The 13871-nt window shown below is 38.3% G+C and overlaps 1 protein-coding gene across 5 annotated transcripts in view; it reads right to left on the bottom strand.

Moving 5' to 3' along the window:
- Positions 1-294: 294 nt before the first annotated feature.
- ube2f (ubiquitin-conjugating enzyme E2F (putative)) overlaps positions 295-13871 on the bottom strand; it is a 38882-nt gene continuing 25305 nt past the window's right edge. For 2 of the 5 annotated variants that reach the window (XM_054787807.1, XM_054787810.1), the window contains 2 exons: positions 13586-13648; positions 758-3352 (listed from right to left, as the gene is read on the bottom strand). In XM_054787807.1, coding sequence (XP_054643782.1) covers positions 3302-3352; positions 13586-13648 — 114 coding nt within the window. In that variant the 3' untranslated portion in view covers positions 758-3301. Of the gene's footprint in view, positions 691-757; positions 3353-13585; positions 13649-13871 lie in introns of those variants that run through there. The other 3 variants (XR_008572494.1, XM_054787808.1, XM_054787809.1) reach the window with 3 other exon arrangements.

Genomic DNA, 13871 nt, shown 5'->3' with positions numbered 1-13871 from the left:
TTGTCTTTATGTGCCCTGCGATTGGCTGGCGACCAGTCCAGGGTGTACCCCGCCTGTCGTCCGAAGTCAGCTCAGATAGGCTCCAGCATACCCCGCGACCCTAATGAGGAGAAGCGGTATAGAAAATGGATGGATGGATTTCTTGAATTCAATAGTGTTTCTCACCTCAGTAGCCCGAAAGTGCCAGCGTATTGATCAAGGTGAGAAACGGCACACTCACTAGTTTAGAGTGTGTCCATGGCTGTTGAGGACACATATGGCTGTGGGGAAGAAACCATCCCTCCTTGTTTTTGTCCGAGCCTCGGCTGCTAGATACCACCTGCCAGAGGGCAGCAGTTGAAAGAGGTGGTGTCCTGGGTGCTAGCTGTCCAATATAATTGTCATTATCCCGTTGAGGAAGCGTGAGGTGGCAGACGATGATCTTTCTGCTGTCCTTACCACTCTGTGGAGACACTTCTAGTCTAGGGCACCCCGAGTACCACACAGTCAGGTTGTAGGAAAACAGATTCAATTTGAAGCAGCCTCCCCCTGAAAACTCTTAAATAAAATACAAAGTAGATAAAGGTAAGTGTGCATGATGAGTGTGAATGGTTGTGTGTACCTTGTGACAGGGGCTGGAAACCAGGGTGTACCCCGCCTCTGGATGTTGTGTATTTTCCTACACTTTAGCAAGTGCAGTAGTCAAATTACCTGTGGATGGAAGACTACGGCAGTTTAGACTGTGTTGTTCAATAAAAGTACATCACGCAACACACAGTAGGCTTTATATCCTCTTTAATACTTCTTTAAAAAATGCATATACAATCTGAGAGAGACGCAGTTGAGAATTTTAAGAACTGGCTTTCAATCTTAATTCTCACCTAGCCCAAATATGTGTGTGCCCATGCAGATTTCCCAAACAGCAGCCTTGGAAAAATAAATCACTCCACACCGCCAAAATAAAGGACATGCAATGCAACGTCAGTGTTAGTAAGGCTAAAATGAATACTGGGCAAACACCGCAACATCCTGCTCACATTGGCTTCGTTTACTCGTGTTGTCATACTTTTCAATCCTTTTATCTTGGCAAAGGTGCACGCCATCACATGTTCTGCCGTAACAATAATTCACACTTTTTGACTGTGGACTGCAATTCTCGACACAAAGAAAAAGAACGGGCTGGAGGGAGTCAAAGCATGCCACCAAGTCACATTACTTGAAAACACACAAACACACGCGCACTGAACGTCATCTTTCATCATCACATTTCCTCATGCCGACATGTAAACACAAAGAATGGAAGGAGAAAAGCAGTTCGGTGCTCAAAGGTAGGAGACAAATTGGTGGCTAGATGCAGATGTACAAAGTGTCGCTGGCTCAGCATGTGGCAGTCTGTATTCTCATCTCTCACATACATACGCAGCTGGTTTTCACTAGCCAATTCCCACAATGGCAAAGGCTCACTGGATGTGTTACTCAGCTTAGCAAAGGAGAATCACCACCAGCACGAAAGAACAAGTTGTCCTCGAGCAAAGCAGTCTGCACCTAAGACCACAAATGCTGCTTGATTTCCCAGCACTGCAGATACTACATGTAGTAGTAGGACATGACGTACCCATTACATTTTTTTTAAAAAAGCTAATAAAAAATAGTCAAACCTCGGTTTTCATCGAAAGTTTTGCCTTAATTTTCTAACGGTATGTAACTCACGCAGTGTGTTAACAACATGACAAAACGCACGCCAACCAGAAAATGTTCGCAAACCGAGGAAAAACTTTGAGCGAAAAAGACACTAACCGAGGCATACGCTAACTGAGGTTCCACTGCGGCATTCTGCAAAACGAAGTGCCCATCAACAATGAGTTCCATCCAGTCATACATGTAAACCTATAATTATTCTCTATAAAATTCATTTTGTAACATTTTTGGGTTTCTGCAACAAATAAATTACATTTACATTATTTCCTATGGGAAAAATTGCCGTACGTTTCATTTTTTGTCAAAAGCTTTACTGTAGAACAAATTGTACTTCAAAAATCAACAAAGTAGTCATTTTTAGGAATGCAGGATTATGCAACCAGCTTACCGTACATATATTTCATTTTTACGGTATTACTAAATTATATGTCCACGTACGGTCACATTAATTTGGAACTTTTTAATTTTCTTTTTACTGCGGTCTCATTGGTTGTACATTATGGTGTGTTCACTGTCTACACTCACTATAGCAAAGTGGTGAACGGTTTTACTGTACTGGCTCACACAGTAAAACATAACGTTAAAATATCATCACACTTTGAATTGTTGACTTTTTGATGCCATCTATCCACCGCTTGGACTCATTAGGATATACTGTATATGTGTTAAAATAGATCAGGTTTAAAAACCCCTGCAGCTTTTTAACTCTAAATCCAAATTGCTGGAGACCACAACCATACCTTATATTCTTAAATCAAATAAAACAATGCAATATTGCATTTAGGGGTCAAAAATGGTTTAAGTAAGGGCAAATGGGCGGTATTTTTCAACGTCTTTGGGCAAATTAGGAAGACAATATAGTTTTTTGTTCAGATCCATTGTGAAGGTACATGTGATTATGTGTGCGTTTTTGTGTGACACAATGACATCAGACAGATGAAAACAGACGGAACGACAATCAGCAGAAGACAAAATGTGTCAGTATGTCCAGTTGTAGTACAGTAGTCACTTCCTCTGCATATAAGAGGGAAACATACAAAGGTGATCAAAGTTATATGTGTGAACATGCAAGAGAATGACAACAAACAGACGATATGGTGCTAATCATTCAAATGCTGTCTTGTGAGCTGGGAGCTGTATGATTTGCAGCACGTGTACATGAGGACTACCGTAATAGCATAGCGCAACATGGAAAGAAACGTGTAAATGTGTTCATTTTCTCTTTCCCAACACGACCATTGCAGGCACTGGAACATCACAACTGTTGACACATATAAACCTTCTTATAGTTATTCATCTTTAAAACAAATACAGACGTTCATTGTGATTCATCACGTCGCAAGACATTGGCTGTTTTAGCATCAAGCCAGCAGCTTCATTCAGTGACTGCATCACACGGATCAGACACTGTCCTCCCCAAAACACTCCAAAATAAAGCATAGTGCTTTGTGTAGACGTGTCCCTCCTCAAAACTTGACTGTTCTGCTGTTTAAAAATGTTGAGGTTTATTGCAATCAGGTGAGCAGAGTAGAACGTTACGACGGCCAGCTACTGATTCGGTGTGAACCTGGCCGAGATAAGCTGAGGCAAATGTGGAGCAGTTTGGTGCAGCACGATGCGTTTATCATCTGGCGTAGTGCTGGATGTAATCTTGAACTTTATTACGGAAATCCTCCTGAAGGGAGACAGACAAAGTCAGGATACAGTGTTAGTGTTAATCGTAATAACACGGATGAGAATTTATGGAGGCAAGACACTTAATTTAATCACACATCGTACAGTGGAACCCGCTTAAGTCGATCCCGTTTATGTCGACAACCCGTCTATGTCAACCAACTCATGAAGTTCAGGTCTACCATGTTCTTATTTCTATAAAGTGCTGAAAGGTAAATGAGCAGAGGAAGGGTTTGAATGACTTAAGAATGCTAACAATGCTAACGTTGACAGGTTAACACCTAGCATGATAGGTGTGTCTGCTGAAGTTCATATTCATATTCATGAAAATCGTACGTATGCTAATGTTAGCATGCTAGCAATGCTAACATGCTAATGTTAGCATGCTAAAGCCTAGAAGAATAGTATCTACCTATAAAATTGACTAAACATGCTACTATGCAAATATTAGCATGATAGCAATGTCCACGAATTTCCCCCCCAAATGATGGGGTTTTCTTTTGTTGTGCTTTGAAATAATACACAACAGTAGTGCCTCATAAAATAATTAGAATACATGTAATCTTTTGATGGTGTTAATGTCATCATTAAGTTAAATGTTTTTGAAATATCCGTTTGGAATTACAGCAATCAATTTGACATAATTTCATCCCCGTTTTCAGTCATTGCGTCCACCTTTAAATGAAACAGACTTTGCTAAGATTATGTTCATCTAAAATGTGGTGTCAATTAGCAAAAATGTAGAAACATGTTCACAAAAAATGGAAATGGGTACGCCTTGATATCCGACCACTTTTTAAAAAACATTTTTTTAGTTCTACCACGGTGCACCACCTTCCACTGACACTTTTGACAGCGGACTCGCTCATCTTCCTCTTGTTATGCCACTGCTGTGTCCTCCAAGTATTATGTTTTAATGGGCCTCCAGCTCTCCAAATAGGATTTCCACCTAAGTTTCGGTGAAGTTGTGCTTCTTCGTCTTCGGCTTCTCAGCAGCCATGATTCATGAACTGAGCAAAACGCAATCAAGGGTGATTAAATATGGACGTTGCATTCATGAGCCACTTTGCTTTGACCATTTATAACGAATTGAAGGCATGGAGAAGGCGTGACGTGGGTTGGAGTTGCGTACGCACATTTACATTTACCATGTTGGCCACACAGTCAGGACACCTGGGTTCGAATCTCTGTTGGGCATCTCTGTGTGGAGTTTGCATGTTCTCCCCAGGCGTGCATGGGTTTTCTCTGGGTACTCCGGTTTCCTCCCACATTCCAAAAACATGCATGTTACGCTAATTGGTAACTCAAAATTATCCATAGGTATGAATGTGAGTGTGAATATTTGTCTATATGTGCATTGCGATTGACTGGCGACCAGTCCAGGGTGTACCCCGCCTCTCGCCCAAAGTCAGCTGGGATAGGCTCCAGCATATCCGCGACCCTAGTGAGGATAAGTGGCATAAAAAATGGATGGATAATAAACAGTCGAAAAATTGTGAAGAACTTGATAAGCCTGCGGGGCATTCACACAATAAATCATCGCTCTTTCGTAGTTGAATATAGCTTATTATTAGTCAAAACATATGCATATTCAAGCAAATTGTGCACATTGTTTGCCTAAATTAAGCATTTTCAAGCATAAAAAGGCCAAATGAAGTAAAACACAAATATTAGGCATTCAGAAGACACATTCTTATATGTAGTATTCTACTCTGGTCACTAAGTGTCAGTAATATTACATTGATGAGAATGTCTAATATGTCTTACAGTCTCTTATGTCTACTATATTGGGTAATACAAGTGTAAAAGTGACTATAGGGGTGTTATTTCATGCCTAGAGGGCTCCAATAATGTTACAAATCTTATTTAGAAGGTCGTAAACAGGTTGTCTATGCTTGTACTACAAAAATATTGCATTAATAAATAAGGAATCCTTCTTCGCGGAAATTAATTTATCACGGTCAGGTCTAGAACCAATTAACAACAATAAACGAGGGATTACTGTATGGACAAAGAGTATACAACTGCTCATAAGATTTTCTGGGATAAGACCGCCACCACGGCACAACGTCTCTGGGAAGCTCAATACAACACGGGCAAAGAAAGAGGAGTTCAGAACATTCAGACAGAGTTTCTCCTACCCCTTGATCATAACCCTACACACAAATGGAAACTGGACAGAGTGATGTTAACCAGGCTAGCAAAGTTAGCACATCAGCATCTCTGCACTACGTCAGTTGTGTTTACATTTGTTGGACTGCTACTAGCCTATGATCATGGTGACATGATCATATTTTTCCATAAGAACCAGTAAGCTTGAGGTCATTTATTTTGTTTGTGTTGAGAGTAGATTTAATGTGGAGACATTCAGTTGGGCCTCAGACTCGGATAGCTTTCTGTCTTCTATTCTGTTTTGTATTGTATTTACTGTTAAATTGTACAACGACTGTTAGAAGGATATTATAGAGAACAGTTAATGCTTGGACCAACCTCATTGACATTTCATTTATGGGTGGACAAATCAACTGTGCTCTTCACAGTAAAGGAATAATAATATAACATAGATATTCAAAGGAAATGGATTAGACATTATTGTTCTACACTTTTAGAAGGGTAAAAATGGCTTTCCATATTTCCCTCTCCTTTCCTAAGGTCAAGACCATTCATGAACGTACGCAAATACAGATGGTCCCTGATTTACAGAGTTCTGAGTTTTGGCATTTTGTGGTTACGCACATGCTCCCATAAATTAATTACAAATGTAGTTTGGTCCGTCAACAGGAGAGTCCCTCGAGAACTACAGAAGAAGAATACATTATGCATGGCTCACACGTAGCCATGCTAAGGGTGGTGGTCTATCAACAATCTCTCTATTGCAAAAACAAAACAGGTTATTGTTGTCCGACACACTCCAAATCAGCAAACTGGTTAAGTTGAGGAATTAACATTATTCTGTTAAGTTCTTGATGAAAGTGTCAAGCTTTGTGACATTAAAGGCAGAATAAATCAGAATGAAAACCCACCTGCCACGTCTGTCATGTCCTTTTAATTAGATTTGACTTTCATCAACTATATTTCCATCGTATTAACCTGCTCTTCTAGGGCTGATCCCTCCTAGTATTATCTGATCCTTGCAGGATACACAGGTATTTGGAACCCCCAAGCTTCTTCTTCATCTCATCATCACTGCTGCCATGATGTATTTTTTCCTCAACAACTCTTTGACAAAATTGCACATTTCTCATCGATCCAAAAAGTAATAATAATGGTTGTAGAATGCAGTGATGTATAACTTCAAATGCAAATCTGACAGTATCAAACAAAGTTGAAAATTATTATCTATGTAAAGACAGGTTTTTGAATGCATCCTGTGTCTTGGATCTCATTAGCTTATGCAGACGTGGCTTATATTGTTGACAGTCAATGTTTATGCATTAGTTTGTGTGTATGGGAGTGTTTGTACGTGTGCATGAGCAGAATTCAGAAAAGCCGCCGCTGAAAATGAGCAGTAGGGACAAGAGATTGAGTGTCCCCAGACAGATGATGGATAAATCCTACAGCTGATGAAGGATATGTCCCTCTAAGGCAGGGATGTCCAAAGTGCAGCCCGGAGGCCACTTGTGGCCCACGGCTGTTTAAAAAAAAAAAAAAAAAAATATAACAAGAAAACTTAAAAAAAAAAAAAAAAAAAACACAAAAAAACAGCAGTAATTTTACAAGAATAAAGTCAAAATATTTTTAAAAATCTGTGATTTTTAAAGTCATAATATGAGAAACAAACAAAGAAAAGTTGTAATTTTCAGAAAATTTTGTTGGGGAAAAGGTTATAATATTATGGGAATAAAGTCAAAATATTATGGTAATAAAGCCGTTATATTACAAAACGAAGAATTAAAGAAGAAAGTATGAGTAGTACACTATGAGTGTACTGTTGTGTGGTCTTTGGTAAGCAAATAGCTGAGCAGTTTTTTCTGATGGCTGGTTGCCAAAAGAATATACAGTACATCCGTGCAAACTTTTTCCCTGCATCCCACACTTTTTTGGATATGAAACTTGTTGTGCTCCCCGCCACCTCACACATATACAATACACTCAACAAAAATAAAAAAAAAACATGTTAATTTTTGCTTGCATCATTTATTAGCTGAACTTAAAAAGATATAAAACTTCTTCTATGTACACAAACGGCCTATTTGTCTCAAATATTGTTGAAAAATCTTTGTAAGTGAACACTTTTCCTTTGCCGAGATAATCCACCTCATAGGTGTGGCATATCAACATGCTAATTAGGCAGCATGATGATTGCACACGTGTGCCTTGGGCTGGCTACAATAAAAGGCCACTCCAAAGTGTGCATCACATGGCACAATGCCACAGTTGTTGCAAGTGTAACGAACGGTAAATTCGTAACAATTACTGTACATTTATAGTACGTGGTGGGCGCCATGATGGACTGAACGCCTTAGAAAAGGGGCGTTTTCAAAGTGACGTCGGCAAAGATTTATTTACTCTTAAGCAGAGTAAACAAACATGAGAGGAAGGACAAGACAGAAGATGTTTACAGTGATTATAGGAAATATTTGAGCGATGTGTCAATAGTTTTCAAGGAGGAAGAAACATCTGGAGATGAAATAGAGAACTTGCAGAACATGGAATTAAGACACTCGCGGTAATGCCACTCTTCTTCCGCGACGGAGCGCCACGGCCATCTTGTTTACGTATGTGTTCCACAGCGGAAGAAGATGAGTGCGTCTTCATCACATACACATGAATGCACGGGCGACAGTGCGCAGGGATACAGCAGGAGAAAAACATAACAGACCGTTTTGTGAGGTCTGATGTTAAATGCTCATTTATCTCTTTCAGTCGTAATTTATATACATTTTAAATTGTTTTCTGTATGTAAAACTATAATTGTAAAACTATAAAAACGTGTTTTGTATTAAAATTTATGGCTTTCTGGAACGGACTAACTGGATTGACATTATTTCTTAGAGGAAAAATGTATTTGGTCAGAGTACGTTTCGGTTATAGACGGACCTTCTGAAACAGATCAATGACACTAACCAAGGTTCCACTGTATTAGTATATTTTATTTTATGCATTTCAATAATGCCAAATTGCACATTTTATTTAACAATCTAAATAAATATAATAATAATACATCCTGCAATAACTTCAATACGTACTACTAGTACTTTTTCCCTGCAGTTTTCGCTGCACAAGTCATTTAAAAAAAAAGTCAAAGTTAACAACTTAGATGCCCAAAATGCTGACCAACCGAGAGTCACAACCTTCTGCTCACACATTGTATGTTCTGGAACACAAAACAGTGTATACAAACACACAGCAGCCGATGCTATTATTTATACAGGCCGTTGATCTACTTCGGCAACCCTCATCATTTCCCAATAATATGTTTGTGCAGATCCACATGCACAAACACGCCCTCCCTGTTTACAACTGACCTTTTCAAAGCAAATTGCGATTTAAAAAATATTTTCAGCTGTCGATGTTTTCATGCTTGTGTCTTAGCTTTTGTAAGTTAACAAATAATGAACATAATTAATTCACACCACACTTTGGAACCTCTGCAATAGTAGCCGACTGGTCGTCTAGGCTGATGTCAACAGGGAAACAGGGAAACAGGATGAAGAAATTCAGATGAATTAAGTCAAATAGTTGGAGTAGTAGTAAATTTTTTGGCCTAAGATCATGAAATCTTGAAATGAAAGTTAAATTCAGCTCACCAAAGTCAATAAAGAATGCCCAAGACCACTATTTAACCTAGATTTTTTTTAATCCTAAAAAAACGCACTAGTTGTGCATTCAATAACTTGAAGAATCTATGCAAACTCGGCAGTCTATTAAAAACTTTTAGACAACAACTTTTGGCAATATTCCACCCATCGAGGGCAATTAGCTCTACTCTCGCCTAATGATCTCTGCAGGTATTAAAAGCATCAAACGTGCATCGGGGGGGAAGGGAAAACAAATTAAAGCCTTTGGGGACAAAGTACAACAGCTGGTAAAAGGTAAACACTAAGCAAAGCACAGTCCAGGGATATACATATCAGATAAACAGGCTGAAAGCAAAAGGGCAGGAGTGAATGGAAAAAATAGAAAAGAAGCAAAAAAAGAGGGGAGGTGCAAAGGTGTGGGGAAGAAACAACACATTATGACACTGGGAATTCTGTCTGGTGAAAATGTCAGGGCATAAAATGAGCTTGTTTGATAGGCTGCGCACCGTGCCATGCCAGAAAAATGTGTGTTTTATTGTCTTTCTCTATGTCTCAGTTCAAACACAGAGTGTTTTTTTCAGCACCAGGTCAAGTAACATAGTTTTGTTGAGCACAGGTGGTGACAGGCAAAGAAGCTTGAGGACTAGTAAAAGGGTGAGCACCTGGATACTGCCATTTATTATCATAAACAACAGATGTAGATATAGATATACATGCACTGTATATAACGGTGGGACGAAATATTGATATTGATACTTTGCGATGAGTTGACTTTTGAATGTAATGTGAAATGTTCTGCATATTTAATGTGCAAAAAGTCTGTCTTCTTCTATTCCATTGGATTTGTCAGGGTATTATAGATGTTAATTTTTCCCAATATATTCATTATTGCGACAATACTAAGCAGTAAGTTTCATTGAATGCGACCAATAAGTTATTACTCAAACTACCTAAAGAAATTACACATTTATTGTGCAATTCAGTCAAAATTTTTATGAGTAATTTTACTTCCTGTAATTGGTTGTATTAAATTAATGTAAAATTTAAAAATAAATTTAAATGCAAAAAATTATTTATTTTTAGCACTATTTCTTCATTTCTTCACTCTTTACAGTGCACAAGCTGTAGTGTTATTTTTTAAAACTCCTACTCGGGTTAGGTACGAGTTCTGTTCCTAGACTGTGATGTTACAAGTAGTCGAGCTTTGGTGTAAGTCAGAATTTATCTAAATTAAATCCTACGTCACTCACACTGTACACAGAACACATGAAGGACATAAAATGCAGTAATACAACAGTAAATACAAGAATTAAATGAAACAGCAATAAACAAAAGCCAAAGCACTAGCAATCCTTTTCATATCAATAATAAGACCACTACGCTGCTAAGTTATTACTGTTGCTTTCAGAGGATTAGTGACCTGGCAGTTATGTGTACTTTTGTGATTTCCGACCATCTGTGAATGGTTATCTGCGTGCAAAGACAAAAGCAGGGTTTCCACTACACGTAATTGATCGTGGCGGCTGGCCACTAAAAAGTACAAGATACCACAGCTTAAAAATGTACTTGAAAACAATGTTAAGTAATATATTGTATGAATGTATATACTGCATATGCTATATAGATACATATATAGATTATTATTTGCGCACATATTGACCACAGTTAGTTTGAAAACAATTTAAAATATCATAAAAATGTTTCACTGTCCTTTATTTTGAAAAACATGCATCGGCATCGCCTCTCTGTCGTGCGGCACTTGCTCAGGTCGCGGCACTCGATGTAGCACTAGTGTCTTGTGTTGACGTTCACTGTGTTCCTTATTATGGTGCAAATAAAAAAAAATTGTGAAGTGGCTATCACATTCATGCTAACCTACGTTTTAAAGTGTCATTTAACACTTTTAAAAGTGTCACTTAACTATCTTGATCTCTTGTTATCATTATAATACTTAGGGCTTGTCAAAACACTCGATGTGTGTCTGAGTTGTTCAACAAACACGTAGTGTGTCCAGCTTTAGACAGTGATGCTATCATGCTCCTCTAGATGTCAAATCCCTGCCATTGAAAATGAAAAAAAACAAATTGAATGTGAAAACCAAGAAGTTGAAACTGAAAAACAACAACCCTTCTGAAAAACTAAGTCATTGGATAAAGAGTGCTACATCATTAGATGAAAAATATCCAAATCTAATGTCAATTTTATTTTTCAAGTGAATCTTTCTCAGTGCCATTACTTGTTTCCCAGTCAATACATCTTTTCCTACAATGCCAGTATTTCATGTCAGGGTTCTGGCTCCATACACCAGGCGTTTTGGTGAATTGTCAAGCTTGCTGTACACCCCAGAGGCAACGAGTTAGATGGTTGTGCAAGGACAAGACACTTTTTAAAACACCATCTGTCTGCTCCCAGCGTACATCTCAATGTAACACCACTCTTAAGTGACAAGCACATAAGGCTACTTGCCAAAGCCTGTAACACCTAGTGTGCAGCAGCAGTCACACAGCTGCAGCTGATATTAGCATTTAACACATATTACCCTTCTGTTAAGAAAAGATGAGAAATACAAATACTGGTGAGCAGTACTCCTTTCAAAAAATTATTTAGGATAGGGATGAGCATGGTAAACTGATTTAACTGAAAAATTGTCGAGCATGCAGAATTTGGTTAATGTAGAGTTCACATCATGAAAGATATGTCATGCAGTCGTTACCTGGCTCTTGAAACAATACAGGCATATTGGATTTCACTGAGGGTAAACTCACACAAGGGCAATTGTTCTGTGCTTGGTCCCACTTAACACCTAAAGCAAGGAATGCTGGGTAGCCTGTACTTACACTCCCCAACAGGAAGTTATTCAGCATGCTGGCATTGTTTTGTATGTAGGTATGTTTGCATGTGAGCATTTACTAGCCGCATAGTCCATGTGGTGCAGTTACATGGTGTTCACCGTGTTACTTGTTTTATCTTTGGTGGCATCATGAGTGAGGTAGGCATTTGGGTTGAAGACCACCTGTTGGTTTGTGTTGAGTGAGTAAGGTTGTAAATGTAAAGCTCAAGCACACTGACACAGCAGCATTTTTGTATGAGAGGGGTGAGCGCCCTCTAATGGTACAATCTATCTGAACTATTGAACTGTACAGTTGAGCAGTTACTAGAGTCGTGAAAGACAAACCAATACGACCGGATATCCTGTCTGACAAGGGGGATAAGACCGATAAGAATCAGCCATAAATCCTTAGATTAATCCATTTTAGAGGCATGTCCTGAGTATCATGAAATTGACAGTGCATCTCTTAAAAGAAAACATGAGCGCCTGACCTGGCCACGGACAGTTCCAGCACATGCTCCGTAGTTTACCATGACTGACGATGACAATGGAGCGGCAACATTTTTCAACATATCAAAAGCCAAATCGTGACCAGCGAGAATAACAGAGATGAGTATGGTACCCTTTTTTTTTTTTTAAGGGCTGCTGCTAACCTTTTTTAGTTTGTAACTTGTTTACTTTTAAATGTTGCACCTTTGTTACCTACCTTGAGTGTTCAAAACACTATGCTCCGGCTGCAGTGTTGCAAGGTTACTATTATTAGGGCCTTTCCAGTATGCATTTTCATTGCAGCCATGTGGCAAATAATGCTATTTACTTACCTTTGCTTGGACAAATTTTTGTCACTTTTAATTTTAGCTTTTTATTTAGCATTGAAATATTTATTCCTTTCTTTTTATTGATTGAACTGAAGGCTATGACTTCTGTTTTTTATTGATATATATTTATTTAATCCCATCAAACAAAAACATTTTAATTCAGCAAGTCTTTTTTTTTGGTCAGTGTCTAAAAATAAATATTTTTTACTTGTAATTGCGTTGTTGTTCGACTTTTGACTTTAATTTACCAGTGCCTTATAGCATGCTCGGGGATATGATGTGGTCTTTTACACATTTTAAACTACTGTACGGATGTCACTTTTCTAAAAATTGCCTTCTTTATATTGTAATGTAAGATTAATGTACAGTATACATCAATAAATGTTAACCGTAAAACCGAATTGTATCGCTTGTACACTGTATCAAATTGTTTTGTTTTACAAATATAGCATTTTTAAATCGTATCATAACCCATGAATCTAGAAGCATATCGAATCATCTGTCACAAAGAGATGTGCAACCCCAGTGGCAGCATTGTCAATCTAACTTACAGGTAAATTGTGCGTGCGTGCGTGCGTGTGTGTGTGGCAAAAGTGAAGCGAAATAATTTTCTTGTTCATGAATCATAACGATAAATTCATTAGAATTAACCTCCCCGGGGGGCACAAGTTTTTCTGGCCAAACTTCTTTTTCGGTTGTATGAAAACAGAAAGTAAACAGAAAAATATAGTAGATTGGTGACGGCTATTTTGAAAGTATGAAATATAAAACATTCTAATGAGCAAGTATTAATCACAAAATGTTCTTGACTGATTAGGAAACACAAAAAAGTGGCACAGACCCACCTTGTCTCTCAGATGATGTTCTGCCGCATCAATGTTCAATGGATCATCAAAATTTAACAAGTCCTGCAGGTGGTGAAGTGGAGGACATGAGGAAAAGGTATATTTAAAAAAAGGCAAACATAAAACATAACAACAGCACAACAGGAAGTGTTTTCTGGGTCCGAAATGTGTTTCACAATTAAAGGTTTCTGGTTTTAAACTACTGTAATTTCCGGTGTATAAGCTGCTACTTTTTTCTCAAGCTTTGAACCCTGCGGCTTGTACAGTGATGCGGCTAATTTATGGG

Source organism: Dunckerocampus dactyliophorus, chromosome 9 (assembly GCF_027744805.1).
Source record: "Dunckerocampus dactyliophorus isolate RoL2022-P2 chromosome 9, RoL_Ddac_1.1, whole genome shotgun sequence".
In the NCBI taxonomy this organism is placed as follows: Eukaryota; Metazoa; Chordata; class Actinopteri; order Syngnathiformes; family Syngnathidae; genus Dunckerocampus; species Dunckerocampus dactyliophorus.
The sequence above is the reverse complement of the archived record's forward strand: the minus strand, read 5'-3'. Positions and strand labels throughout refer to the sequence as shown.